The 27,171-nt window shown below is 41.5% G+C and overlaps 1 protein-coding gene across 2 annotated transcripts in view; it reads left to right on the plus strand.

The window, feature by feature from the left end:
* The window catches only part of Dtnbp1 (dystrobrevin binding protein 1), a 106,670-nt gene that overhangs the window by 34,683 nt on the left and 44,816 nt on the right, over positions 1-27,171 (plus strand). For both annotated transcript variants that reach the window (XM_013509962.1, XM_013509961.1), the window contains one exon: positions 19,401-19,423. In XM_013509962.1, the coding sequence (XP_013365416.1) occupies positions 19,401-19,423 (23 nt within the window). The remainder of the gene's footprint in view (positions 1-19,400; positions 19,424-27,171) is intronic.

The following is a 27,171-nucleotide window of genomic DNA, read 5'->3' on the forward strand; positions in this document are numbered from 1 at the left end:
GTTGTGAGGGTTGAATGGGTAATTGTCATCTAATTTACTAGGGCTCTGTGGTATTGGTGGTAATGATGATGGTTATCCAAGGCCAGCCTTAACTGGAAATGGAAGAGAAGTTTGAGGGCAGTAACTTGCTAATTGAGGCGTGGCCTCCTGGCCCGGCTGCAGCCTTGCTGGGCAGGGCTGGAAGTCAGGGGAAACCTCTGACGCCCACAGCAGGTACGTCTGTGATGCTGGTGGGAGGGCATGAGACTGCCTGGCTGTGCTGGCAGGCCAGCTGAAAAATGGATTTGGTGGGAGGAGATGGAGAGGCTGACAGAGCACACTGTTGGGCTTACAGTGATCGATAAGCCCAACAGTTCAGAGTCGAGGATTGAGCTGCTGTTATGGATGGGAGGGGCTAGTCACTGACACACAGGACGTTAACAAATGTGTGGAAGTAGATTATCACATTGCTGTTAGAAGTTTTTTAAAATAATGCCACAGGGTGGGACAGAAGTACATACTGAGTGTTGTAGGGCAGGAATTCTTCAGCTCCTTAGGGGTGCAACTTTCCTTTTTAAAAATGTTTATTAATATGTTTGTGATAGACAGTGATTATATTCAGCTCGGGGAGTTGATAAGGAGCCATAGGAATCACCTGGGGAGATGGTGTAAAATACAGACCGCTAGCTGGGTGTGTGGCTGTAATCCCAGCACTCTGGGAGGCTGAGGCTGGAAGATAGCAAGTCTCAGCCCAGCCTGTACAACTTAGTGACCTAGGGAGAGCCTGTCTCAAAATTGTAAAAATAAACCAGACATGGTGGTGCACACCTGTAATCCTAGCACTTGGGAGCTAAGGCAGGAGGCTCGCTGCAAGTTTGACATCAGCCTGGGCTACATAGGCAGTCCCTGTCTCAAAAAAAACAGAAGAAAAAAATCTTTTAATAGAGAGCTGATGAAGTAACTCAGTGCAAAGGCACTGGGTTCAGTCTCTAGTAACATCAACAACAAAAAGCAGACTGTTGCCTTCCATCACCGGGCAACCCAAACCACAATCCACTCCAGTGGTATTCTCCTGCGGATGGTTGGCCTTCCATGGGATTCTCCTGCAGATGGTTGAGGAACTACATTTGGAGAGACAGCCGGCTCTACCCAGAAGGGCTTCGGAAGAGCTTGGGGTGCCCTGGCTGAGATTGTTCACACAATTTGTGTGTGCGTGAGTCCTTCTGAAGGTTTCTGTCAGCTTTATTGGCTTGTGGAGGTTGCAGGAGGCTGTGTGGCAGCTTGTGTGCAGGTTGTGTGACCCGAGATCACGATTTCCATCTGCAAATGGAGGACAGCAGTAGAGCCCTTAGGGTTGTCCTGTGATGGAGTCAGTAAGGGGCTCGGAGCGGTGCCTGGCACCTAGCAAGTGTTCTGCCAGTCATAGCAGCATCGGATGACTTAAGTTATTCAGTGTGTAACTATTAAGAGCATACATAGGTATTTTGTTTTTTTAGTGCCAGGTACGTGTTTTAGCTACTTGAATACAAAAATTACGTGACTAGTGTGATAGTTTTCATCAATATGAGTTGGAATTGATGGTTTGCAATACCATATAACATTTTAATACATAAAACTAAATCCCAGATTTTGATAGAATGATTAGGTAGAAATGCAAGCAGCAAGATTTAGAGCTGGAAAATTTTGTCATGCTTTCCTTCACTGTCACCTAGTGACCTAGATCCCTTTTAATTAATGGATTATATAAATTATCCTAGTGGATCTTTTTAGTAAACCTAACCGATAAACAGGTTACTCTGAAAAATGTCAGAAAAATAGTGTACTAGTTGAAGATTACTGGCTTATAATCGGGAGCTTGAAATCTGTTGGCTAATAAAAGTGACTCTCTTGGATGCTGCAGTGGCCCAATCGGTTAGCGCACGGCTCTTACACGAAAGTGATTGTCTTGCTCTGATAGGCCCACATTTCTAAGGTATCTACTTCCAAGGTGAGCAGGAAATGAATGTTGACTGTCCTCACAGTTTTTTTTGATGCTAAGAATTTCAGTGCAGAATTTCAAGGGTGAGAAATTTTAAATTAACTAGTATTATCATTGACTTTCTAAGAATTTATCTGAAAAAAGTCACATATGAAGGTATTTATTTCTTAATACTCATTGCATCTTCATAAAATAAATATTTATCCAGAAATGCCAAAGCATATTGCATCTTAATTATCTAGTAAGACATTAGACTTGGAGTTTAAATTGAAGTCATATTTTTACGCTGAAATGATTATTACTGATTTAACATGTTCACAACAGAGCCATCGTAATTCCTGTGTTGCTGCTGGGCGGCTCTGAACCACCCGTGGGACATGTGTGCTTGTTCCATCGGTGGCATGGGAGAGTCCCATCAGGTGATGCAATCCGCAGTGGGACAGTCATGCATGTACCTCTGGTGTTTCAAGCCAGCAAGAATATATTACTTCAAAATTATTAATAGGAATACAATTTGGGTTATTTTGAAAAGTCCTTGGGGACCTAAGCTTGAATTTTTCTCTACCACTTGCAACCTGCTTGACCTTTTGCAATGACCTGTTGTCATAAAAGAGAGCAATGAGAATTTCTGGCAGGGTTGTTGAAGAAAAGGGATAGGCGTTTTGTTTGTTTTGTTTTTATTTTTAAAGGGTCAGTCAACTAAGAGCAGGCATTCTTAGCTCACAGAATCACTAGAAATTTTGAGTTCTAGTTAACTTCCTTCTCTAAATACAAATAGTAGAAATAACAAACATGAGATATTATTTAAAATTTACCTATAAACTAGTCTGAGATTCATTGCCTGTTTAGTTAGCATATAAAAGGATGAAGTACCTGTGTAAAAGAAACTTTCCTGAAGCAGTGTATGTAGTCTACTTATTCACATAGCTTATTATTAAGTTGGTTATTCTATAGGTAATTTGTCTGAGTGCAACACAGAGAGTTGAGATACCAAAGTAGGATAATTATATCAAAATAGTTTTGATATAGAACTTACATTTAGCACAGTGCGTTGAGCAGTCACTTATCTTTACTAAAAGCTCACCAGAGTGGTGATAAAGTTGAAAGTTACAGTTCAGAAATCCATGAAGATGAAAGAGGAAATAGCACTAGATGAGACATGGCAGGAACAGTTTGGAAGATGGAAGCGGACAGGTGAATGGTGACCGATAGAGCAGAGTGGCCTGGAGCCTGTGGAGGGGACTTGGACAGGAAGTGTGCTGGGGCACCCCAGAATTGTAAAAAGGGTCCAGGTTCATCCCACCAGGACCCTTGAAAGACAGTGAGTGCCGCAAGAAGGACAGTTGGTGGAAGGTCAGACCCCCTGATCCTGGCTCAGCCAGGTGATTACTCTGCTCTGGCTCCTTGGCAGCGTGGGCAGGGGCACCAAGACCTGAAGATCTGAGGTGCATTTGAGGTGGGCACAGGAGCAAGTGCATTGAAACTGGAGGGACTGGGTGGAGGTCCACATGTCCAGCAGTGAGGCTCTTTGGGCCTCTTTCCTCCCTGGCCCCCAGAGCGCTGACAGCCAGACTTCCTCCCCCGCGAAGGAGGGTTCACCTGGGCAAGCAGCTGGAGTTGACTTGCTGATGTGACCCCTGAGGGCTACCCTGATGCACCAACTGGGCCTATACCCTGGTACCCCCTGGGGGGGAGCCCCGTACCTCTATGCATGCCCTCCAGCACCTCACTCTTAAGTGTGAATGGACAGCTGAGGAATGTTGTTCCAAAATGCAAGGAACCAAAATAAATAGACAAACTAATAGTGATATTTAAATAAGCCACAGAGGAACGAGAGACTGAGGGAAGCGGAAGAAACTTTAAATTTTTTTCCCGTTGAGGTTTTGGGGATTGAACCCAGGATCTGAAGCATGATAGATGAGTGCTCTGCCACTGTGCTGCATGCCCAGCCCTTTTTTAAAACTTGATTTTCAGACATAGTCATGCTGAGGTCCCTAAGCTGGCCTTAAACTCATGATCCTCCTGACAGCCTCCCCAGTATCTAGGATAGGATTATGAGCATGTACCACAATGGACAGTTTCTGCTGTTAAACATCTATATATAAGAGAACAAAGTAATCCAGGAGGCTGAGGCAGAAGGATCACAAGTTCAAGTCTAGTATGGACATTTTCTCAAGTTAGCAAGATCCTGTCTCAGAAAAACAAAAAGGTTTGGGGATGTAGTTCAATGCCAAGGCCCAGGGTTCAATCCCTACTACCACCAAATAAAACAACAAAACAAAACTGAGAAAAGCTAAGAATACCTGTATTAAGAAAATTTTTGAAACTCTTGTGCTATTAGTAGGAGCTTCAAAAAGAGGAGGAGATAAAATTTAATAAAGAATATAAGAACATTGACCAGAACTAAAAGATACCAACTTTCTTCCTTTTTAGGAAGATGCTGTGTAAACTAAACTAGGGATATTCCTTTTTTTACTCTGAAAAAGGTACTGCATGATAGAAAAGGTTAGAGGCATGTATATATATAATCTCTCTCTCCCCCGCTTGATGGATAGGTAGATACAGATATCTGTATCTGTCTAGCTGTCTCTCTGTATGTGGTATGCTTTCCAGAAAACCTAGGTCTGACAGCTGGATGGGGTAGTGAGCTGGAAGGAGGAAGGATAACTTCTCCCACTTTTCCAGTACTAATAGTGGACTGCTGTGCACATCTTGTTCAGCCCTGACCAGAACCCTGGGTGTGCAGGGCACAGTTAACAAAGCTGAGAAGGCTGCACTGAAGGAAATCATCTAGGGCCAGGGATATAGCTCAGCTGCACAAGTGCCTGCCTGAAGTAAATCATCTAGCTACTTTGAGCTCAAAATTGGCACTAGTGTCTTCGGATCACCCAGTATTTTATTTTTTTGTTTTGTTTGGTTTTGGTTTTTTGAGACAGATCTCATCATGTAGTTCAGGCTGGCTTTGAACTCACTATGGAGCCCATGCTGGCCTCGAGGTCACATCAGTCTTCCTGCCTCAGCCTCCCAAGTGCTGGCATCGTAGGTGTGCACCATGCCCAGCTCAGAACCTCCAAGTTGTTCTCGCTTGAATTGTAACAAGCTGGATCAGTCCTACATGTTGATATCCATGCATCCATAGTTGAGAATGGCTACGTGCTGTTTTGTTACACACTTGATAAGTATTCCCAATGCAGAGAATATAGTGTTCCTCTTAGTAAACCAGGAGTGTAATCCATTTCCAACCATATCTGTAGCTTGTTATTCCTGTGATACCTGTGGTGGGCAAAAGGAAGAAACTCAGTTTTAGGAAACTCTCAGGGGTGACTGTAAAGCTTCTTCTCTATCCTTGAGGAATGTCCGCGTGGTTTGGCCTAGGTGTGTGGGAAGAGAATCCTTCTCTAGTGGTTATCTGATGAGAGTGACATCTGAGCGACGTTGTGGTTGCAGACTTCACCGAGTCCTCCTCCTGCTGCCCTGGGGATTATGAGTGTTTCTTTTGCCTATTGGGAGCAGCACTGTGTGGCAGTCGCACAGTTCACTGGTCTTCTGGGTGGTTCCCCCCTGCCTGCAGGAGTGCACGGGCCTTGTTAGTACTCCGCTAAATATTCAAGGGACCCTCTGCAGGCTTCAGGGGTTCTTCCTCCGAGCAGCTCTCTCCTCCATGTGCTGTGTCCTGTGCACTCCAGCGGCCTCGGTCACCCCAGACTTTTCAGCTCTGCCGCAGCCCAGAGCCTGCAGCTCTCCCTGGGCCCCTGTCTGTGCTGCACCCTGTAAACCCCTAAGGCAGGTGCTGGGCAAGCACAGGGCTCACCTCAGTGGTCTCTTACTGGTCAGGAATCATCATGTCTCTTCTTGGCCCGAAGTCCAGCATCTTAAGCTCTGTGTCATTTTATGTTTGTGACTCCTCCTCTGCCAGTATTAAGCCTGGGCCCTTCATACTGAGGTGCAACCCCAGCCCGTTTTATTTTTCGCTTCGAGACAAGTCCTGCCTTGTGTGGGGATATAATTGGCCCCTGACCTCCCTGACAAGTCAGAAAGCAAGCATCAGAAGGATCAAACTGTTTTCACCTGGACTAACTATATCCCAGAAAAACTCAAGAATATTTATAGGAATACAGAAATATGGAGCACCCAGCAAGACAACTCACAATGTCTGGCATGCAGTCAGGACCACTAAGCAGATGTGCTGAGGATAGCCAGTCAGTCAGAACCTTTCAGAACTGGTGCAGATGTTAGAATTGGCAGACAAGGATGGCAAAGACAGTTGCTGGAACTGTACTGTGAGTACAGAATCTTAAGTAGAAGCATGACAAATACCTTGAAAGACCCAACCTTGTGTCTGTTTTCTCTTTTACTCCCTCCTTCCCTCTCTAGTAGGTGGTAGATTTTGATGGCTCCTAGGTGATTAATTGAAGTTAAATTGCACTTTTTTAGTTTATTATATTTACTGTAATATGATAATCATGCTTGCTAGGCAGTGACCTCTTAAAAACAGGCTAAGAACTGGGATTTTGTTGGTTTCATGAATGTATAAGTACATCTTACATTTTCTTTGAAAATTAAACCAAGCCAATGAGTTGGCAGGCAATGGAACTGAGCAAAATTCTTGCTCTAAAGATTCTGTTAGAAAATAAATCTTGGCAGTTTCAGACTTTGTACGTAGTCACGAGAACAGATGTAGCTAGAATATTTAACAGTTTATTAGATCCTTGGGTTGACAGTAAATATAGTTTAGAACTGAGAATTTAAGTTCTTCAGCCTTTATTTTGAACACTGACTATTTCTGCTTGCCATGAACATTTTTCTGTAATTGGTTTATAGTACTTTTTTTCTTGAACTTTTTCTCTGTCCTGTAAATGTCATTCTGTAGATTGGAGTTTATAAAGGTTTGGAATTTTTTATTTTTGTTTTTGTTTATTTTTGAGACAGGGTCTCACTGTGTGGTTCAGGCTGGCCTTGAACTCATTATGTAGCCCAGGCTGGCCTCAGACTCACAGCAGTCCTTTCTCGGCCTCCTGAGTGCCGGGGAGGTTTTTGTTTTTAACAGAGACATGAAAGCGTAAAGGGTGCCCTTGAGGTAGAGAGTAGACAAGTCTTAAAGATGGAGCAACCTGAAGAAACGCCTTTGCTAAGTTCTGAAACAGCAAAACAGGGCCGTGATCGTCCTGGGTTTAAGAAAAATGTAACTCTTCTTTCCAAAGACTAATTGGTTCTATGTGCTTGCTTGTTATAACTTACAAAGTGTGTAATAATACTCAGTGTTTTAGAATCAGTTTATTAGATTTGGAGTATCTTAAGTGACCTGTTACTGTTTTGAAGTTTCTGTTTCTTTATTGGTTAGTGGAGTTGTTTGTTTGTTTGGGGTTTTTTTAGGGTATGAGAATCCGAATTTTATTTTTTTTCTTCTTGCAGCCTTAATATTTTGTTTCTATTTTTCTGTTGCTACCTGTCATGCGCAGTGTAGGGTTTCATTGGGCGTTTTTAGGCATGCCAGTTACTACTGTTTTACAGGTATTCTCAATAGTATGAAATTTATCAATTATTTTTGTCTTCATTTGAATATGGCTAAAACTGTGGTGCTGCCCCAGGCCTTACTCACGTCCGATATTCCCGAGGGACCTCCCAGCCAGGGTGCGGCGGTGCACTGAGTTGTGACAGAGGCACAGCGCCCGTCCTCCCAGCTCTAACCTTGCTGCTGTCAGGGCTGAGCCTCACGTGGCCACAGGGGCCCGGCTCTTCCAGACTGTTTTTTGCCTTCCTCACCGTTTTCTGTCTTCAGGGATGGCTCAGAAAAATGGCGCTGTCGTTGTTTGCAAGGGCTCAGTCATCTGCTGCCAGAGAGGTTTGACGCAGCGTCTTGGAGAAGGGCTTTCCCCAGGTTGAGCACCATGCTCCTCCTTCTGGACGCTGCATGTCATGTTTTGCTTGTGACTATGTCTTACCCTATATTGGTGCATTATTGTCATAAACTAACACATTATTTCTTTGAGGAGAAGATAGAAGTAATACGCAGCTCTCAAAGATTAAGTTAGATTTGCCCGTCTATCAGTTGACCCGTGCATTTCCATGGGTTAGAAAAAGCTGGGAGGTAGTCTTTGGGATGAGAATGTTGGCTGAGGATGTAGCTTTGCTTTGCTTTCAACAACTGTAGCACACCTATGAGGATATATCATTTCACGTGGTAGGATGAGACAAAATTGCTGAGAAATTTCAGACCATTGATTGGACAAGGAGCAGTGGATGGTCTTTTTTTTTGGAAGCTGGCTAGTCAATTAAATTTTGATTTTAAAAAATCAGTATTATATAGGTAATATAAATTTCTTCTAATTCCAAGTCTTCATCACCCATTATCTCTTAGATTCTTTTCAATTCTAAATGAGCAAGGTTCTGGTTTTCTGTCCTCTTTCTAAGCTGTGTATCAAAAGTTATAAATATATCAGGCTTATTTATAGTAGTAGCACGATAAAGGATATGGCACAGTTTGTACAATAAGCTGGCTGTCTAGATTTTGTTGTAAAAGGTGAAAATGTCATGCTGAACAGGCTCTGTGTAAAGAGTCAATGAAAATTGGAGGGCTGGAGATTTAGCTCAGCGGCACAGCACCTGCCTGGCGAGCGCGAGGTTGTGAGTTCGATTCTCGGTACCAGAAAAACAGAACAAAACAAAACAAAGTTGAATGAAAATTGGAAGTTTCTAAGATGCTCTTCAGAAAAATATGCCTCAGGCTGTACGGCGGCTCCTGCCAACCCAACTTCTACCATCAGCTATGTTCAATCTACTGTACTGCACAAACACAAGAAAACCCAGCCAAAAAAAACTTACCCTCAACATTTTCAGATCTGAGGAAAGTAAAACCTTAGAGTTGGTTTTACAGTGGGCGTTGTGAGTGTGGTATTTTGTGTTAGCTTCTTACCGTGGATCTTCTTAGGGGGGCAGTGTAGCATCTAGAGAGCATGTTTCCATCTGTGAGATGACCGTGCGTGCTTATGGACATAGTTACTCAGCAGCTCCAGTCTGCTACATTTGCATCTCTGAGTCTGATTTAGTTGAGATCTTTACATGTACCAATTTAATATACTTCTTATAGCATTCTGTAGATTTATTAATTAATGTGATGCTTTATCTTTATCCTGCCCTCATAAATCAATCCCTGTAGAGAAAATGATGAAACAATAGTTTTACTTTTGGAAGTACTACTAGCTTTTGAGTTTGTATTATTTTTTTGAATGTTTTAGTTTCAGGGTTTGTTGTGCTAAATTTCATAAAGTCATTTGCTGATTGAGTAAATTTTACTATTTAAAATCCAAAAGAAAACATTTTAATTCAACTTATTTGATCTTCTGAAAAATGCTATTAAACTATGGGGGGAAAAACAAATTCTTAAAAATACAAGTAATAAATCAGCTCCTTTATTTCTCCTGGTGCTGGGGATGAAATCCAGGGCCATGTATGTGATAGGCAGGCTACACTTTTCATACCAGCAAGTCAGATGTGATAATATATAGCCAAACGTCATGAAGCATAAAGTACTCTGTAGTTAGAACAGGGCTTCTCTGAAGAAACGGATCTTCCCGGTCATTCTGCAGCTACAGAATGTACTTGCCGATTTTCTCAGTTTCTGTTGGGTCCTGCTCTGCCCACAATCTAATAATAGGTGCACTGTGGGTTTTCTTCTGAAACATTTTTCTCTGGGCCATTACTCCTACTTTTACCAAAGACATTCAGAGACTGATCTGTTGCCAAAATAAGTTTATCCGCATCAAACTTGGTTTGATTATTTGCACAGATGAAGAAAAGCTAGGGGGATTGGCTACATAGGCTCTTTTGAGTTTGCTTTGCTGGAATACTTGGTAAAGAATCTCAGGTTGGACTGTTACAAGCCTCTCAAGCTAGGAAGCCAAACCAGTTATTCCCAATAGTATCCTGTTGTTAAAGAAAAAAAAATCTTATTATATTCATATAAATAACTATATTACCATGGAAATAAGAATGCATATGAATAGTTTCCAAATTATGGAAGGATTGGGTATGAAAAAGAAATGTTTGAGTTTTTACTCACAAGAGCATACTTACATAGCTGAAAAATTTCTCCAAATCTGGAAAATAAAACATTAGTGAAAACTACAAGTTATTTTAAAAATTATCCTCATTATTCAGATCCATGTATTATATTATTATTATTATTATTATTATTTTTTAGATAATATCTCACTGTGCAGTTCAGACTGGCCTTGAACTCACTTTGATTCTCTTGCCTCAGCCTCCCAAGTGCTGGGATTAAGGGCATGAGCCACCACAACCAAACTCATATATTCTTGATCTTGATTAAAAGTTTCATGAAGCCACCAGTTTTTTCATTGGAGTTTTAGCAGTGTTTACCCAGTCCAATGGTATGATCTTAAAGTTACTAGAAATGTTTAATCAGAAGCCATATGCAGCGGCACACTTGTATTCAAAAGCTGGGTACTGTATCCCAGCTGCTTGGGAGGCTGATGCAGGAGGGTCCATTGAGCCCAGGAGTTCAAAACGAGGATGGCAACATAGGTTCTGTCTCAAAAACGAACTTGTATTCAGGAGTACTTATTAGACACTTTTCCACAAATTTTCTTGAAAAAGCAGCAGTTTTGGACTATAAGCAATTGCAATTACTTTTAGAGAAAAATCAACATGATAATTATCTATGGACGATGGAGACTTAGAACGGCCACAGTTAAAAATCTGAGAGTCTGTTATAGCCCACAGCTTATCAACAGATTTGGTTATTTGTGTGGTGTACAAGATTTTAACATAGTGACCAAAATTATAATCGACACCATCTTAATATCTATTCTGAAGAATCTTTCATTTTTGAACACTCTTTGAACACTTGTCAGTAACATACCCATAAATATAATTTAAAGATTTAGCTTCACTTACTGTTTGACAGTGCTTCCTATACAGTTTAGCACATCAAATAAGCCTAATTAGTTTAATCTCTTTTACAAGGTGAAAGACATCTTTTGAGCTTTCCAGGGCCCAACTGGAAAAATCCCAAAGTTAACTTGATGTCAGAAGTTTAGAGTTTGAGGGGCTGGGGATGTAGCTCACTAGTGGAGCACATGTTTAGTGTACATCAGGCCCTGGGCCCAACCTCCAGCGAGGGAGCATGAAGATCTGATTTGGAGAAGTTTGTCAAAAGTATCAAAAGGCGGGGAGTGTAGCTCAGCGGTAGTGTACTTACCTAGAATGTGCCAATCCTTGATTCTGTCCTCAGCACCAAAACAATAACAGACACATCAAATGGGACTGCAAGTCACTGAAATAATCATTTATTTAACCAGCATGATAATTAAAGGACTTCAAAAGGGAAAGAAAGAAGGTTACCTAGGTGTCAACAAAAACTTTGCTCTTTTAATGTTCAGATTTACTTTTGTTAAGTAATCAAAGCCTTCATAAAGGCAGCACAAAGCATAAGGAACTGTCTTGATAAAACACAAATTCTTTCTCCTAGGTTCTTGCCTACAAGGTGAAGAAAAACCTTTCACTGCTTTCTATTAAAAATAGACCAGTACTCAAGAAACCCTGGTTGTTTCAGCAGAAAGGACCACCTTGTAGTTTTTCCATCAGTGTAATTTTCGTATGTGTGTGCATGGTACTGGGGATAGAACCCAGAGATCTTGTACGTGGCACTTTTTTTGTTTTGTTTTGTTTTTGATTTTTCTTCCGGTACCAGGAATCAAACTCACAACCTTGCGCTTGCCAGGCAGGCGCTTTGCCGCTGAGCTAAATCCCCAGCCCCAAGCACTTTATTTTTTTGAGGCAGGGTCTCACTGTGTAGTGCAGGTTGGCCTTAAACCTGAGTCCTCTTGCCTCAGCTTCCTGAGCACTGGGATTACAAGTGTGTTCCTCTACATCTCATGCAGTTTGCCATTTTTAATGAGCTCCTATTTCAGGAGGGTCTAACCTCTAGGAAACTGGAGCGTGCTCTGGTGATAGTGAAGGACTTGAGAGAAGTGGGGGGTCTACAGTGAACTCCTGAGGCCTGGTGTCCACATGTGCTGTTGACTATTCCACATGATAGCAAACAGGGTCAGTTGGGCTCAAGTAGGCTTGAATATAGGTTCACTCTGGTAAACCATTTAGAATCTGGGGTACCTGTCACAAGAGCATTAGGGATTGGAACCACTGGGAAACAGGAAGTAACTGTCCTGTTAATGGCTCTGAGATCCTGAAGGGTGGTCACATTTGCTGGCAGATGGAATTATTCATCTCTAAGCAGTTAAGTCTATTGTTGGCACAAAACCTTGTGTGGCCTCTGACTTTAATGGGTATTGAGGTGATTTATTGAGGAAGAGGCTTAGCAGGGTCTGCTTGAATTGATTGGGCTCTGCGCTTGTCATTCCTCCAGTTGGCACTGGTTGTGGCCCATAAGGCTTGGGTACTTGGGCTTTTGTGGACTGCCATCTTCCTCTTTGTCCAGGACACACTGCAAAGGGCACTGAAGTTAACCTGGCCCAGGTGGTCACATCTCCATTAGAGGCGAGCTGCAGTGCACCTTTTGGCTTAGACAGAAGCTGACCCAGGTTGTATCACATGGCAAAGAGAAATGTTTTGCAGAAAAAGAGGCTAGAGTCACTTGTACAGGTTGAACTGCTGTTTTAGGGGTCACTTATTGGAGTAGTGCCCTGGTAGTGGTGAGAGATCATTCTAGGTTACCCGCTGGCTGCCGTGGAACTGCTGTAATTGCAAGGCCAGTAATTTGGAAGCTGTTTCTTATCTTGTTCAAAGGTCCTCTGGAAATGTTCTGCGGTAATTATTAGTTTAACCAGGCCTATAGCTCCCATCCTATCTCTCCTGGTTTTTGTTTTTTGTTTTTTATGAGCTCTGCTGGTCTCAGGAGAGAATCCCTTTGCAGAGAGGGCAGCTATAGCTGACTGAGTTGTATCATCAGTTTTGCGGATGCCAGAATGCTGTAAGAAAGGGGCTCCTCAGTGAAATATAACATCAGTGAACAGGCTTATTCTTTTGCCTGCAGGTCTGGATGGTAGACCATTTTGTGTTGGTGGGAAACACTTTATGAATGGCTTTCAAAAAGTCCTTTGTGGTTTTCCAGGCATTGCTTTTCGGTGGACCAGGTGGGGTTTCCCGGTCGCTGACATCTTTCCTCAGGAGATCAGCCTTTCTCTTCCATTTATCTGGGCATTCCGAGGTCCTACCAATGTGGTTAGCTGGTAAAGGTCATGTACTTGGGTCAGAGGTCCCAGTGAAGACTTTGAATTCTTTAGAAAACTTTTCAGGTTCTTTCTTTCATTTAGGAGTTGTTTGTTTTCCCTGTAGTACTGGGAATTCTCATTCTCAGCACTCTAGGAGGCTGAGGCAGGAGATTCTTAACATAGCCCTAAGCTCTGTTTTTTGTCCATGAAGTGAAAGTCAGTTATGAATTATCTCCTAAGTTTTCAGGTTGGTTAACTGTGTGGTTTTTTAGGGGGTGAGAAGAGTTTGGTTTTTCTTCCAGTGAGGCATTCAGTTCAAACAGAATTACTACAGTGAGGCTGTTCAGGCAAAGTAGGATGAAGGGAAGCTGGGGGAGTTATATCACTTTTACTATGCTGGGTATCGGTACCTTGCATTTTTACCTTTTCATACTGAAACTTTTTAAAAGCTGTTTTAGAACCCTGTTGTCTCTGAGGCCTCTGAACACCAGTTAAAATAAAAATCCCACTCAAGGGCTAGGAGTGTGGCTCAGTGCAGCACGCATGAGGGCCGGGGTTCGATCCCCCGTACTGAGGGTGCTGCGGTTTGTGCCTAGACGTCCTGCCAGAGCCTCATGCGGTCGTGGATGGGGCTTTTTCAGAGGTGGCTAAGTCTAGAGTAAGTGATGCTGGGATTTAGGGTGTTTACTAATCAGTCTGCTGACTGGCACTTCCCTAATCCCAGCAGTCTAGACACAGTATAAAAGGGGCAGAAAGATGCTATGAAGGTCCATGTTGCCTATGGTTTCTTCCACTGCCATGAACTGTTGCCCTTCTGCCATGTGCCACCCTCCCTTGGAGCGAGCTGATTATGGACTGGAACCTTTACAAACCGTGAGCTAAATAAACCTCTCCTCCCTTAACTTTGCACATTGGGTATAGTTGTCTACTCAACTACCCATTGGGTAGTTGTCTCATTGCTCGTGTCTCAGCAATGAGAAAAAAGTAGCTAACACAACGGGAGAAAATCTCATTCTCTGGACCTAATTCAGAAGGCTTGTGATTCACATGTACTTCTTAGATGGACAGCCTACTTCATCTGGAATCTTACCAAGAAAGGCCATTGTGATTCTGAATTACCCTTTTAGCAAGATTTTGCTACTTGTGTCAATATTTGTAATTCCCAGGGCCATAATTCTGTTTGTTATTGTTAGGCGGAGGTGATATCTTTAGAAATTAAGGACTCCAGCTTTGTTGTCTCTTGGGTCTCTCTGAGGGGAGATAAAAGCCTAAGAGGGAGATCAGCAGGTTTAGGTCACGTTCTGCTTCCCAGCGTCCCTTGTTGCGCATTTCCTGGTGCCTAGTGGTAACCTGAGATCAATTGTCTCCTTCTTTTTTTTTTGTACCGGGAATCACACTCAGGACCTTGCACTTGCCAGGCAGGCACTTGTGCTGCTGAGCTATATCCCCGGCTCCAATTGTCTCATTCTGTTACCAGCTTATCCTTTCACAGGAGGCTTAGTTTTTAGTGGTGAGTACCCTAATGCCTTATAGATGCCTGATGGTGTCCACCATTTGAGTTGTGTTTTTGTTCCTGAGATCTCGTTGTCCACCTTGACCAACTCGTCCCTTGCTGTATGAGAGGCAAAGAATGAAGAGGAGAAACCCAAATCCTTTTGAATCCCCAAAGCCCAGGTTCACACCCTCTGCAGCAGTAACAGTTTACCGCGTCTGCTGCCTGTTACTTTAAACTGCAATTCAGGCCACTTGACACATCAACCACCAACAAGCCAAAGGTGAAGTGAGTTCTCGTGGTACGAAGTAACACTTGGTGCCCAGATCCGAAGAGAAAAAGGGCAGGCTTGGGAAGAATTCCCAAACACCCTAAATCCCAGCATCACTAACGCAAGAGGGCAGGCTTGGCAAGAATTTATGACTCCCAGGGTTCTATCAGAAAGACCAAGGACTGCGATAAATGAAGCCAGTGATGCTTTCCTGTGTCTTCAAGATCCTTCCTGTGTCAAAAAAATTACTACCAATTTAGTTGTAGATCTAATTGACTTTTATTCATGGTTCATACATCATGGCAGCTCCTTTCTACAGATTAGAATGGAAGCACCCACTGAGCAACAGCAGAACAGGGATTTTATAAGGTGGGAACAAGGAAGCAGAACAGTAGAGAAAAAGCTGATCGATTAACATCCTAGTCCAGTGGTGGTGAATCTGTGGCACACATGCTGCAGCAGGCTGTTTGTTATCATTGAAAGCTCTAAAAGGTTCACCATTCCTGTCCTAGTCCATTTTCCATTGCTGTAACAGAATACCTGAGACTGGGGAACTGATAAAAGTCTGCTTAGCTCACAGTTGTGTAGGTTGCAAGTCTGTGCGTGGTGGGCTGCATCTGATTGGCTTCTGGTGAGAGCAGCCTGCTCCATGCGTGGTGGAAAAGCAGACATACAAGTGAGAGTGCAATGAGAGACCAGGGGGAAGACCTTGTTTCCTAACAGCCCACTCCCATGGTAATTCTCTTCTGCAAAACAGCTCTCATCTCTTCATGGAGCTCCACCCCCATGATCTAAACACCTCACACTAGCCCCCACCTCCAAACATGCTGCCTTGAAGAATAAAACCTCAGCGTGAGTTTTGGACAAACGATATTCAAGCCGTAGCAGTTAACTTCAGGTTTGTATTTTTTGTGAAGGTCGAAGCAGAGAGGGCTTCCTTGTTATACTGAGTTAGGTAGGCTGGTGTGTTTGTCCATTTTTTATTGCTATAACAAAATACCTGAGTAACATTTAAAAAGGAGGTTTCAGTAGTTTAAATTCTGGAAGTGCAAGAACAGGGTCTCGGCTTCTGCTTGTTCTGGTAAGGCCTCGTGAGAAGTGGCATCACAGTGCAGGGAATACATGCAGAAGAGGTCATGTGAGGAGACAGGAAGCCACAAAGAGAGCTGGAAGGGGTCAGTCTTCTTCTTTTAGAACAATTCGGTCTAGTAGGAACTTCCTGGTGGTCCCATAAAACTACGTAATCCCTTCCCCAGGAGGTGCTCCCACTGGCCTCCTGCTGGGCTCCACCTTCTAATGCCACCACACTGGGAACCAGGCTTCCATCACGGAAACCCTTGGGGAACACACTTAAACTCTGTCTGAATTAGATCAACTGGAATCTCCTGTTTTCAGGAAACACTGGTCTGTTTGGGGAATCTTTGGGTTGCTTCCTTCGCTGGTATTTTGTTGGGACAAAATACCGGACACCCGCAACTTAAGGAAAGAGAGGTTTATTTTGGCTCGCCTTTTCAGAGTTCCATTCCGTGTATGGTTAGCAAGCTCCAAGGTGGGATGGCATGACAGAGGCACATGGCTGAGGAGAGGTGCTTACTGCATGGTGCCTATGGGGCAGAAAGGGTCAAGGAAGGAGCCAGGAAAGAAGCTATAACCTCTGGGTCACGCCCTGGTGACCCACCTCTTCTGACCAGACCCATCACCTACCAGCAAGCCAGCAGTAATGAGCGCCCTCAGAGGCCAGTCTCCTTTCAAAGGCCCCACCTCTGAGTGCGTGAGGCTTCGGGGGACATCTAGATATAAACCATAACAGTGTCCTTAACATTTCAGTTTGATTATGTGGCATTTAGCAGGAGCGACTCCATTCTGCTTTGGCCTGTCTGTGGGAGCCTGGTGCAGAAGCTCAGTCTGAAAGAGTGTCCCCCGCCCCACAACTTGTGACTGGCAGGAGTGAGGGAGTAGGAATCTGTAGGAGCTAAATCCTTGAGTGGGCTGAAGGGGATGGGAGTCCTAGCTGCACCTTCGCTGGACTTAGACATCCTGACTTCTGGGTTATTTCAGCAGGTGTCCCAGACTCTATTCTTCCTAAATTTTCTCATGGTGAATTCTCCTTCCTCTTGGTGATTCATACTGGACTCCTCATGCTTAATGTGCTCCTCTCCTTCACCCTACCTCTGCTTAATCCTGTGTCACAGGCTGTTGAGTCTTGCCTGGCAGTTTTCAGATTGGAAACCTTTTCATTACCAGTGCTGCTCACATTGCTCTCACCTGGCATCAGTTAGCTCTTCTCCAAATCCACCCTAGTTCCTAAGTGCACCCTACTTTTGTTCTCGCCCTTGCCAGTACATCTATCTGTCACAGCAAGAATGTTCTTCCTGTAGCACAGCTTTGCTCTTGTTATTCTGCTAAAAATAGAACTAGATTTTGTAGAGCAGCACTGAGAACCCTCTACCTTTTTACCCAAAATGCTTTCCCCTCACTTAGCCTGCTGTTCTGAAGTCCTTGCTTGAGGACAAACCATTGGTCAGGTATTGCTGCTCGGAAGCGTGTTTGCTACATATGGCCAACCCCTTTGGCGTCTGTGCCCTCTCTCACTGCTACCTCTGCTGCTGTTAGATCTTCCGCTTTCCAGATGCTTACTATGCTAACAAATGGTGCTGGCCACCTTATGCTGGTGAACCCTCAGTGCTCCTGCTGCTTCACTTGATCACTTCTTCCTAAGTTCCATGACACTAAGTTTTACGCTCTACCATTTATCTGTACCACCACTCCTCCCACCACTCCTCCTTCTTAGGGATTGAGTACAAGAACAACGTATTCAATTAAATTACTTAATTTCATGACTAGTTGTATAGTGAAGAGTCCTGTTGTATAAATAGACATAGCCCAAAAGAGGCTCTGCTAGGCTTGCTTAATGAGGGAGAGAGGGCTGGCCTCTAGGGAGAGGCAGCGCCTGCCTCCTCCTCCACCCAGCAGTTAGTTACTCATAGCTAACAGGCACTGCGGGCCTCTTTTTAATAGTTCTTGGGATTTGGGGTGGGGGTGGAGAACACTAGTGTATGTGAAATGATTCTGTTTTCTCTTTCTAAACCTGAAAGTGCCTTTTGAGAGATTCTGCTTACAGTCACATTCTGAAAGAAATCAGAAGCTCTCTAAAGACTGATCAGAGAAAGGAAGAATTATGCATTAGAATATTGAATTGAGTGTTCTGTTTACTCTTAGCTCCTTATCTGTGGCTTCAGGGAATTGTTACTCTGAGGGCATCAATGAGAGGGGGAATTAAAGGTCATTGCAGAATTCTCTTATGGTGATTTTGGCGTTCATCCCATTGAGTCTAGAGTTGATTTTAAGGATCTTTAATTTGTACCTAACCAAGCTTGTAAATATGAAGCTGACTGTTGGGTGAAGGAAACAGTTGCACAGTTGTTTGAAAAGATGGGATTGAAAGTTATACCCTCTTTCATAGTTTATGAACTCTAGTGCTGGAAAATTATAAAAAGTAGATACTTTTCGGACAGGAGGCGTGGGATGACAATCTGATTTAAGAACTTTCCTGTTAGCTGTTGCAAGAACATTATCTGCTTGGCCTTTCAGTAGGCGTCATGCCAGCCCAACCACCAGCTGTGAACTGTAGGCAACTATTTTAGAACATAAGGGGTGTTATAATTATGAATGTAGAATACTGGTTGGAGAATTCAAAACAACTCTAGATTTTTAGTAAAACCTAGAGTGCGAGTAAAAGATAAATGTCTTATAGTTTGAGTGGGGTAACAGGCCTTTAGTAGAGAAACTTACCTCCTCAAAAGTACTTTTTATAATACTGATTCTGAGAAAAAATATAATAAATACAAAATGATAAGGGAAAACCTGAAAACAATTTGCCTTTGCTTCTTTGTCACAAAATGTTTATCTTATGATTGATCTCTTCTGTACATTTCCCCAGGAAACTGTGTTTCAGCATCCTTAATTGACATTGACAAAATAAACAGACCATTCCTGGAGGCGAGGTCTTTCTGTGACAGGATGAGTTGAGGAGCTCAATTCTTTGATGTGTGTGCTTTTCCCTCTTCTTCTTTGCTGTTGAAAGAGGAAATAATTGCACCTGTTCTGGATAATTTTAATTAAAATCCTATCTAAGTAATGCTAAATCTATTACTTAGCATTATCAGTGGAGGGAAGATTGCGTTAAGTATTTTTATAAAATTACGTGAGGTGATTCATACCTGACATTAAAATATTGCCTGTTTTCTTATAATGTTTTAATAATTTAAGTTTGGTAGTTTTTTTAGTCACTTATAGGTAATATAAATGAGAATAATTGCCTTAGGCTAATTGTATTGGTAATTTCAACAAAGCATAATTGATATGTGAGTATTCAGAACTACCACTCTGGGCATTTTGAAGTACATGCATTTTTGTATAACCTAATAGTAGTTTGCACTGGGAATATCTTATTTTAAATTTGCATTTTCTCTTTTTTCCCCCTTCCAGGAAGGAGCTTGAAGCCTTCAAAGGTAATTTTGTGTTTAATTTTTCACTTTAAAGTTGGTGAGAGTTAATTGATGTCAGATGTCCTCTTGATGATGAAAAGAGAAATCATTCCTTTTCTGTAAACGGAAGAGTTTACATCACAAAGTAGAAGTTTGTTTAATACTGTTTTTGTAGGTTGTATTTAACATGCATGTTTTTGATAATTCTCTTTTAACTGACATGCACTAAGTGAAGAGTTTCTGCCAGTGACCACCATAAATAGTACGTTGGGAAGAGCTGGTGCTAATTCTGAGGTCATTGAGGATCAGGTGGAGAAGATGGCATTTTCTGTTACGTGGGGTCTGGGTCAGCTGGGGAGGGATGGTGAACAAAGTCAGCATGTGCCCTGCAGTGGGACACGTTATGAGAGAAATAGGGGCGTACATTACGTAAAATGTCAGCTTTACTTGCATCTCAGTGCTGGGTAAAGTACTCTACACCCAGAGTTAAAGAGGTTCCTGTGTCGGATCCTGCTCTAACACTGTATTGTGACATTGGTTTGTGTCTGTGTGGGTTTTGTTTTGTTTGCTTATTGTTTTGGTTTTATGAGACAAGGTCTTGCTATATAGTCCAGATTGGCATGATGGCATCACAGGCATGTGCCCACATACCCAGCCTATCTTGTGACTTTGATGAGGGTTTTACCTTTTCAGGCTCATTTTCTCCATTTGTAATAGTGGAGGATCTAATTAAATATATTCTGAAATTTGAATGTATTTTAATTTTAGGGAGCCATTGGAGAATAATTCTTTGTCCTGTTGGTCCTTATTCGTCTTAGAGAAACACTAGTAACAAGTAGAAAAACCACAAACTTTTCCAGCAGGTTGAGATACCTCTGGTGTGCTGTTTTTTAATTATTCATTAGCAATTAAGTAGTGAAAGCATCGTTCTCTGATTAGTTCTAACAACCAAGAAGACTTTAAATTGGTTATTAAATCACTTCTTATTTGTTTCATGGTTATTGTATTTTATGTAAGCTAGCATTAACCTTTAGAGTTACTGAATGATTAAAGATTTTCCAATATATCATTTTGTCTTAGTTTTCTCTTGCTGTGACAAAATGTGCTACACCCAAAGTTAAAAGAGGAGAGGTTTATTTAGCGCACAGTTTTTAGCGGCTTTAGTCCATAATCGCCTGGCTCCAAGGCAGAGTGGATGGCAGTGGAGCATCACAGAGGAGAAACAGTTCATGGCAGGCAGAAGGTAACCAAGCAAAAAAGCAAGGGGTGATCACAGCACTTTCTGTCCCTTATACCTCATCCAGGCTACTTAGGGAGGTAGCATTTATCCCCTTAATCCTAGTGCCCTTGATCCTAGCATTGCATGGTGAATCAGTGCCAGTGTTATACACTGTAGATCCAGCCACTTCTGAAAAACCCCACCTATGACCACATGAGGCTTTGGGGAGACGTGTAGACACAAGCCGTAACACATTTCTAGCTGAATTGTCCGTGTGGCTGATCTATTTGGATGTTTTAGAAAAAAATGATTACTTTTCAAGATGAAAGGTATAAAGCGTTCTTCCTATGATGACTGTAACTGAACAGACTTGTTTTAGCTAGATTTCACGTTGACTCACTGCAGCCATAGTAAATGACTAAGCTCATGACCACTTTGGTGAGGGTTATGTTAAATGATCATGTGATACTGTTCCGTTTTTGAATCACTATTCATGGACATTATTTTTCATCAGTGGTTTAAAATGAGTTTTGAAGTCCTCATAAAATGCTCTTTTTCCTCTTGTTCTTTCTTTTGGTTGACTAGTTTAGTGTCTTATTTTACAGTAAGAGACAGAAAAAAGCAATCAAATTAATATTAAAAGACAAGCAGGGGCACACATTATGTAAAATGTCAGCTTTACTTGCATCTCAGTGCTGAGGAATTCTTTTTTTAGAATGATGATATTCACAGAAGAGACCAGCAGTTTGCAAAAGGTTAGACAGTGTTGCATATTACTTGATAGAATAATTCAGTTTAGGCTGAAATACATTGTTTATACACACATCTCTAATTATGTACAACATTTAATAGTATATCAGATCTACCCACAGGCCAATGTAAGCACTCTGATTTGAGCAAAACCTAAATTGAATCATCCGGCATGGTGGCACACCTGTAATCCCAGCACCCAGGAGGCTGAGGCAGGAGAATTGCCATGAGTTTGAGGCCAACCTGGGCTACATAGTGAGTTCAAGGCCAGCCTGCGACCTTGTTTCAGAAAAGAAATCCTAACTTGAGTATTGCATCATATCAGACTTTTGCTATCAGTGTTTATTAAAAGTTGTTTCTTCCTAACTCATGTGCCTTAATCCCAGCTACTTGGGAGCTGAGGCAGGAAGATCGCTTGAGCCCAGGAGTTCAGTGCCAGCCTAGGCAATGTGACAAGACCCTGTCTCAAAAAAAGGAAAAAGTTTGCCCTCGAGTATTTTGCTAATATTTCAAAGTATAAGTAGCCCTGTAACAACAAAATCATAAGTTTAATTGCTCTTGCAAAGCATTAATGGAGAAAAAAGATTTAAAAATTCATTCAAACATACATAGCAATTTTTTATTACTGTTGCAGTATCGGGGATTGAAATCAAAGCCTTCACACCAAACATACTCAGTTCTTTTTTATTTTTGAGACACAGGGATTGATTGATTGATTGAGAGAGAGCGAGTGTGACAGCAAGTCACGGGATCTCACTATGTAATTCAAGCTGGCTTTGAATTCACACTAAGCCCAGGCTATACTTGAGCTCCCAGTGATCCTCCTGCTTCAGCCTCCTGAGTTCTGGGATTGCCGGTGTGCACCTCCATGCTGGCCCTACAGTTTTCTTATTTTTTGAACATTGCCTTTTTTTTTTCTTTTTAGGTAACAGAAAATTCAAAGATGTTACCTCCTTCAATTACTTCATTCAATTTGTAGTTGTATTCACAGCCTTTTTCTATTTTGGGGAAGAACTAACTTTGGGGGACCAAAACATAAAATTAGAAACCCTCAACCTTCGTAATATAGGTCAGGATCATGCACAAAGTTCTGGATTCTCCTTTCTGTATTCTACTGAGTCAATTAAGTTCACCTTTCACTTCTGCTATGTAAGGCAAGTCTCTACAGTATATTTAAAACCAGTTGCAGTTCATTTAATGTGGGCAATGTGCATGTTTTCAGTGCTCCCCAAGATCACGTTCTTTTACACATTTTAGTAATAGTCACTTGAATAGTAGACAATAGAAAAAGTAGGATCTTAAAAGTCTTAATTTTGTGCTCACTTCGGCAGCACATATACTAAAGTCTTAATTTTATGTTTCCACTGGAGAAGGAATCCCATTGTAAGCACATGTAGAGGAAATTTTTTTTCCCCTGAAGTCCTTAAAGATAGAGGATATCAGCCTGTGTAGACCTGTCTGTTATTCAGGGATTATAAATCATTTTTCCATTCTAATTTTTAAAATACATTGTCATCCCATGTATACATCTTAAAACCATTCTTACAAATTTAAAGATAAAAGTCTAGAAATACTGTGTTGCTGAAAGGGGACAGGTTAGGATATCTAGGGTTAGATATTATTCTTAACCTCTAAAATTCTGGACTTAGTACAGCTTTGGTGTGTACATTTGCTTTTTTACAGCGCCCTCATCTGAGTATCTTGCCCAATTAATCACCATTCTGACACCTATAGCAAGCTGAATGCTTGTGTCTGATAGACTGCTGGCCAGTATTCCCAAGTTTTCTTTTCTACCAGTTGAGTTGAATGGTTACCCAGTGTGCATGGTATTGACTCACAAAGGCATTGATTATAAAATGCACAGTAATCAAATATTTCGTTAGAAATGTAGTGGACGGTTTTGAAAGACTGTATAGGAAAATAGCTTTTTAAATTTGCTGCATAAGGTATAGTTAAGAATTAGAAAAGATTTAGGAAAAATAATTTTAAAAATCCTGAAAGATTTTATATATATAATCCTGAAAGATTAAAAGATTAAATATATATAATCTTTGGAGCTGAGGCAGGAAGATCACTTCAGCCCAGAAGTTCAGTGCTAGCCTAGGCAATGTGGCAAGACCCTATATATATATATAATCTTTCAGGATTTTTAAAATCATTTATAAACAATTTATATGTCATATGCCCTAAATTTCTTCTCTGTTTTTAAAAAAGAAATTTCTTCCAGTACCCTGTGGGTTCAGTTACTGGATCTATATTCAAAGAATTTATGATTAGAGCTATGGTTTTATTTTAAGCAAGTATTTGTGCATGTCTTTTGATGGATATCTGTGTTAACTGCTTTTTGAAGAATTAAATGACCAATAGGGGATCCAGTTGTATCATGTAAGATGTCCATTATAATCTACTCAGTGTAGAATTACCTTACTATGTCAGAAATTACCATGCCAGAGTGAAAGTATATCAGGACTTAGGAGTTACCCTGTCTCAGTGGTGTGGTCATCATGAGAGGATGCGGAATGAAGCGGTTAAGGCCAGCCAGTTAAACATTATCATATTTAGGATTTTGTTCTTGAAAATAGAGCCATTGGACAAGACAAGACCAGAGTGGACCAGGAAGAAGCCCATAGCAGTTTAGGGACAGGAAAACACAGAGAGGAGAAAGTTTAAAGGAGGAGAAATGGGAAAAATGATAAAAAGTGATTATCATGGTAATTTTGCAAAAGAGTTAAGCATAATCCCATTGAATAGAGATTCATGACCTGAAAGAGCTGTTTGTAAAGGGAGAATCTAGGCTGTAAATCAGAAGGGTGAAGTTAGGAGATAAAAGTGACATGAACTAACTGTGTATGCTTTTGTGACTGGACAGAAATAAAAGTGCAGCATGAGGTAGAATAAGGGTCAAGGTCAGAGAAGAAAGGTAAAAGTAAAAATATGAAAGGAATAAAGATCCTAGAGAAGATTTAAAAATACTGTCCAGTTATATCATCTTTGGAGAGGATCCAGGAGCATATCTTTCCTTGAGATCTTAGAGAAGAGAAGAATGGCTGATAAAGCAGGGAGAAGCTGACATTGCAGGGAAGCGATCCTTTTTTGGACATCCACATAAGGGAAGATGGCCTGAATTCGGGGTTGGGATGACAGGTAGGAATAGTGCCCAGCTATGCTTTGGTTAACCGCAGATTGAAGTGAGAAGAGTGTGTATGATGGCTGAGCAGGGCATGGGATTCCTGGGTACCAGTGAGAGCATGACTCACCTGATTGGCCATCACACTCGGGTCGGCTAGGTGAGGGCTGACCGGACTGGCAAAGTAAAGGGGAGCACTTTCAGTGGTCACGATGGATCTTGTAGTCTAAGAGGGGATTTCACTTTGAGCTCTTGTAAGTGAAGCAGTTCCCATGTATGATGACAGCTACACGAGTGAAGGAGAAAGCATCCAACTGAAGAGGTCGTCTGAGTCTGGAGTTGGGAGGTGACTGTGCCTAGGAGTCTCACTTGTTAGGATTACATCTCACATGTGCATTATACATGTTTCTGCTTGGCGGCCCTTAGCATGTTACAGATAGAGTTGATAATAATAGTTGCTAAACTTGGGAGGATTTTGTTGGTTCAGTTCAGGAATTAGCTTGAGATGTAAGGCCGAACTGTCTGGTCTCCATATGGTAATGTTTCAGTGATAAGAGACTGGTTGGATTCTAACTGTCCTATGTCCCAAGGAACTAAAAGACTGTGGCAGAGCTTGTAAGAGAGAAAAGCAAATATGTAGTTATAGTATAATCTAGGGGTAATAGATATAAGCACATTACAATGAGAATAATCAACTGAAGAGAGGCAAGGACACTTGATCTGAATGATGAGTACTCAGGAGGCTGAAAAAGATAAGGACATTGCAGAAAGAAGGAGGAACAATTGCAGAAATGCAGAGATACTTGTTTTATTTCAACACTTCAAGTTGAAATTTTATTTCTTGTTCATCAAAGGAGCTACAGATAGTTTGTCAAGGTTGAAGCATATGGTGTGTGGGGTAAAGTTGGACACGTAGGCAGGGAACAGCCTTGTATGTCATGCCAGGGAGTTTGGACCTTTCCCTTTGAATGGGTGGACTCCACAGAGGGTGTGAGTATGCAAAACAGTAGGAGCGGAGAAGAAAATGAGAACTCCTTTCTTTCTGTGTCATGCTTTAAAAAGTCAATTTTGTGTATAGGTATATATAATAAATTAGTGCAGGAGTTCATTTGTATGATATGTGAATATATATATTTAGGGGTGCATGGTAAAAGTCTTTGTTCATCACATGATTAAAAGAGCTTAAGAGGTCTACTCTTGCACCCAAGAGAGGCAGGGCAGGGAGTGGGGAACCCGAAGGGTTTCAGTAGGGTAGCAGGATCAGATTTGTTTCTTTGGGTTAGTTTTCTGGGACCATGCAGAAAATACACCGGAGAAGAGCAAGTCTAGGACCAGAGAGGTTAGTTCAGCTGATGAGACAGCATGCCTATAATCCCTGCTATAGGGAAGCTGAGGCATGAGGATTGCTTGAGCCCACAAGTTCACAAGCAGCCTGGCTAGCAAAACAAAACCCACCTTAAAAAAACAAAAAACACAGTAGTTGGAAAGCTGTTAGAAAGATTTTAATTAAAGCAGTGGTAGAATGGAGAGAAAGACAGAGATTCAAGAAATTGAGTAGGTAAAATAAAAACATTGGTGGAATGTTCTTTTTTACTGTTAAATTAATATTCCATTGTATAAATATGCCACATTTTCTCCATTCAGCAGCTGATGGACATTTGGACTATTTTCAGGTTTTGGCTATTGTGAATAATGCTCTCTAAGCTTTTTTTGTGCAGGATTTTGTTAGGCCTGTTTTCATTTCTCTTGAGTGTATAGCTAAAGCTGCAGTTTCTCAGTGTATGATTGTTTAACCTAAGAAATAACTAAGCCCTTTCCAAAGTGGCTGTACTGTTATTCTTGCTCATCAGCAGTGTATGAAGGTTGTAATTTCTCTTTGTTCATGGCAGCAGTTATTGTTAGCATGTACATTTAAGTCTATGTTCTATTTCGAGTGAATTTTCGTGTTTATTTGAAGTAAGACTCAGTTCATTTTTTTAATATATTGATATCCAGTTGTCTTAGAACCATTTTAAAAGACTCATCTTTCCCGAAGTTGCTTTAGCATCTTTATAGGAAGCCAGTGACCATAAATATATATTTTGCGGGAGGCTCTTGATTTGTTACTGCCAATACTGCACTGCCTTGATTACTATAGCTTTTTAGTAAGATTTGAAATTGCAAAGTCTAAATTCTCTCTCTCTCTCTCTCTTTTGTTTTTTGGTACCAGGAATCGAACTCATGACCTCATGCTTACCAGGCAGGCACTATGCTGCTGAGCTATATGCCTGGGCTCTCTTTGTTTTTTGCAAAGTCAGTTTGGAATTTTAGGTTCTTTGCATTTCCATGTAAATTTTGGGATCTCTTTGACAATTTCTGTTTGCAAACAATAAACACCCACTGGGACTTTGATAAGGTTTATGTTGCAATATAAGTTGATTTGGGGAGAATGACCATCTTTTCTATATTGGGTCTTCCAACTCACGAATATAGAATGTGTTCCTATTTATTTAGATCTTCTTTGATTTTTCTCAGAAGTAAAGAAGACAAGACAGTGTGTTGTGCCAAGAAGCAGTGTCTTACTGTTGTGGAGAGGACAAGTGAAATACAGTCCAGGTCACTGAACTTGGCAATTAAGCACTAATTGGTGTTCTTAATAGGGACAGTTTCAGCAGCATGGATGTGTAAATGTGGGAG

Source organism: Chinchilla lanigera, unplaced genomic scaffold, assembly GCF_000276665.1.
Source record: "Chinchilla lanigera isolate Chin_1 unplaced genomic scaffold, ChiLan1.0 scaffold00189, whole genome shotgun sequence".
NCBI lineage: Eukaryota > Metazoa > Chordata > Mammalia > Rodentia > Chinchillidae > Chinchilla > Chinchilla lanigera.